The 3,167-nt window shown below is 32.1% G+C and overlaps 1 protein-coding gene across 1 annotated transcript; it reads right to left on the bottom strand.

Moving 5' to 3' along the window:
- Positions 1-1,109: 1,109 nt before the first annotated feature.
- On the bottom strand, positions 1,110-2,322 carry LOC143592235 (1,4-dihydroxy-2-naphthoyl-CoA thioesterase 1-like). The gene is made up of 3 exons (XM_077072193.1): positions 2,098-2,322; positions 1,850-2,041; positions 1,110-1,448 (listed from the first exon to the last, which is right to left on the bottom strand). Exons 1-3 carry the CDS (start codon positions 2,227-2,229, stop codon positions 1,296-1,298), a joined length of 477 nt encoding a protein of 158 aa, XP_076928308.1. The 5' UTR covers positions 2,230-2,322; the 3' UTR covers positions 1,110-1,295.
- Between the last annotated feature and the right edge of the window lie 845 nt (positions 2,323-3,167).

Genomic DNA, 3,167 nt, shown 5'->3' with positions numbered 1-3,167 from the left:
AGTTAAGTTTAAGGGTCTAGAGTATTACTTAGTGTCTAGATTGGTATAATTTTAGTTATTTATTATTTGACTACTTTTAGCACATCAATTTTAGTTATTTATTGTTTTCATTTATGTTTATTTGTGTTCATATATGTTCTCTATCTTTGTTTAGTTATATTCGTTTATGTTTGTTTGTGTTCATATATGTTCTTTATCTTTGTTCAGTTATATTTGTTTATGTTTGTTTTTGTTCATATATGTTCTTTATCTTTGTTCAGTTATATTCGTTTAGATTTTAAACAAACAAAACCTAAACGAACACAAATGTTCATTTTTTAAATAAACGAACATGAACATAAATATTTGTTCGATTAAGTGTTCGTGTTTGTTTGAAATTAGATGAACGAACACGAACATGCCCTTGTTCGTGTTCGCTCAATTCGTTTACATGCTTTCATTATTCACATTGATGAATACATCGGTCTTAATCTCCGGGCTTTGCCGATTTTATTTGTGTTCGTTTGTGTTTGTGAACACATTAATTTCCTTAACGAACGAACACGAACATAAAATCTCGTTCGGTAAGTGTCCGTGAACCGTTCGTGAACACATTATTTCCTTAACGAACGAACACGAACAAGGCCTTGTTCGTGTTCGTTCGATTCGTTTACAGCCCTACTTATTGTTGCTAGTTCAAATGGAGGCCTACAATAATTAGTTTGATTAGTAATTCCAATACAAGAAATCGATCAATTGGATCTTTTAGTTCAAAATCGACTTTTATGTGTTTTGTATACAGTTTATTAGTATGGTTTGGTTTTAGTTTTCTACTGTTTGATTTGATTTACACAAAAACCGTCACCAATGGTGCGACCAATAGTTTATCGTAAGACCTAGCAAAACCAAACTACAAACACCTTTTATCCAAGGGGTGATAAGAATCTATCATACAAACATGTCTCGTTAGGCTTAGCACTAATAAGACATGTTGCACATGTTTGTCAACGTAAAAAGATACTACATGTACATACATAAAACATATCTTTAAAGCGCACATCTTTCTATTTTTGATGATATTAGATAAGTTTCATGATAAGTAACCAATAAAGGCACCAAATTGTTGATCTTAAATGATATATTCTTCTCTTCCATAACATCAATTTCATCACAGTCTGAACTTTTACAAGAGTTAAATTAAGCAAACACAGATGATCATCTAATTTCTTATATATTTTTATTCATTGAAAGAAGATGCTCATCCAATTTGGAGCATATTAACAAACACTTTGGTATTGTGCAATTTTATTTATAGTTCATAGTTTAGCATACTTCTTTAGATTTTGAGCAGCATCTTTGTTATTTTCCGGCACAGGCAAGTTGGTGATAAGAGTAACTCTTGATGATGATACAAGTGATCTGTTTTCTGAATCTGCAGGATCAATCTTCCATAACCTAACCTCCCACACCTGCTCAAATCATCATGTTCAAATTATGTGTACACTACCTCATATATCATACATGCTATATAACTTTTGAAGATAACACTATTGTCACAATTGACAGTTTCAGTAAAGCTTTATAGGCCGTATAAAATTTTCTACATATCATAAGTGCTAGTAGCCTAGTATAAAAACCTTAAATTCTTATATGGGCGATGTATATAACACACCATTATCACTTCTATCAGTTTCTATAAAGTTATAATAGAGGTCTTATAAAATTTTCTACATATCATATGTGCTAGTATAAAACCTTTTATCCTTTATATATAGGCATTAATAACTTCCGCATGAGGAACAAATGCCACATTTGTCAATTTCAGTAAATTTATATCGCTTGTATTAATTTGTATAAAAACATTTTCCACCTGAATGGTTTTGCCGACGTGGACGGGAGTGGCCTCAGCGAAGACGAGATCCCCAAGGTCAGCACGCTTGAGATGGTTAATGCTCAACTGTAACCCCGCCACTCTCTTCCACCCGGACGCCATGTGGGCCCCCATACTCGCCAACGCCTCCGCTATCAACGCCGATACGCCGCCGTGCAACACCTTAAACGGCTGTCAATTTCAAATTTCAGATCGAATAATAAACAAATAACAGATAACATCAGTACCTGACAGGCCTTGTGAGTGACCGGAAGACGGCCGGTGACTTTCTTTGGCGACAACTCATCGATCTGGAAGCCAATTGCGTGTAACGGAGCATCCAAAGTCTCCGTCTTCGGATCCTTGCTGGATGTATTCATTATTAATTAATTAATTGGTGGAATGAATGATTGTTTGTTGGTTGATGATTATATAATTGAATGAGGAGGAATAAAGATAAGGTAAGGTTAGGTATGAAGGATTAAACTTCCTTAAGACACAGGGACAATGCCACTTATTATTATTACCAACTTGCGGTTGATTTTTGGGTTTATTCACATTTATTGTGCTAGTGCTACTCAATCCGTTAAATACTTTATATTTTTGGAACCCTGATTTTTTATTATTCAGGCATAGCATTTTTTAATTTTGAAACCATCGTTATTTTATCTTGACCAGACTATATTGTTTCTGTAAAACTATACCGTCGATGATCACTTAACAGTCGTTGATAAATATGTTTTTCTTTTACTTTGTGTGATGTTATTTTTTTATATGTGTATTAGGTTAGAAATTCTATTGGTAAAAAGATTTTTTTTTAAATATTTATTTATAATAACATGTAATATATGTTTTGAAGATGTTTATTAAAGAAAGGTTAATGTATGTAACTTATGTTTTATTATGTTATTTATAAAGTTAAAGAAAATTATTATTTAAGAGAATATAGAAATGGAAAAGCCAACTTTTAGTGATCTATAAAGTTGTTATATGTTTTCGTTATTTCTATTTACTATATATACTAAGGGCATATGTAGTATGGCTTCATCCCGTCTACGTAGCACCGTAAAAACGCTCATCATCATTACATGTCTACAAAAAGTAGGTGTTGTCCCTCACGTCATCCATATGATGCCGTTTCCTCCCCCTTCAAACTCACTTTTCACCAATCACCTTCATTCACACATATATTTTTGCATGTTCAGTATAAACATTATTTTATCTAGCGTGCTTGGTTGAATTAAATAAAAATAAATATAATTACTATTATACATAATATTTAAATAAATAAAGTTTATTAAATTATAATAATTAACTA

The sequence above is a fragment of the Bidens hawaiensis genome, unplaced genomic scaffold, assembly GCF_021521415.1.
Source record: "Bidens hawaiensis isolate Kalapana, Puna unplaced genomic scaffold, B.hawaiensis_p1.1 tig00040625_1, whole genome shotgun sequence".
Classification (NCBI taxonomy): domain Eukaryota; kingdom Viridiplantae; phylum Streptophyta; class Magnoliopsida; order Asterales; family Asteraceae; genus Bidens; species Bidens hawaiensis.
Note: the sequence above shows the minus strand (reverse complement) of the source record. Positions and strands in the feature narration are given on the sequence as shown.

Bases quoted from the DNA above. Each gene is read 5' to 3' on its own strand.
- LOC143592235 (XM_077072193.1), bottom strand. From the start codon at position 2,229: ATGAATACATCCAGCAAGGATCCGAAGACGGAGACTTTGGATGCTCCG. The intron at 2,042-2,097 runs GTACTGATGTTA...TGAAATTGACAG, and splicing joins TCACTCACAAGGCCTGTCAG to CCGTTTAAGGTGTTGCACGG. The intron at 1,449-1,849 runs GTGGAAAATGTT...TGATTTGAGCAG, and splicing joins ACGTCGGCAAAACCATTCAG to GTGTGGGAGGTTAGGTTATG.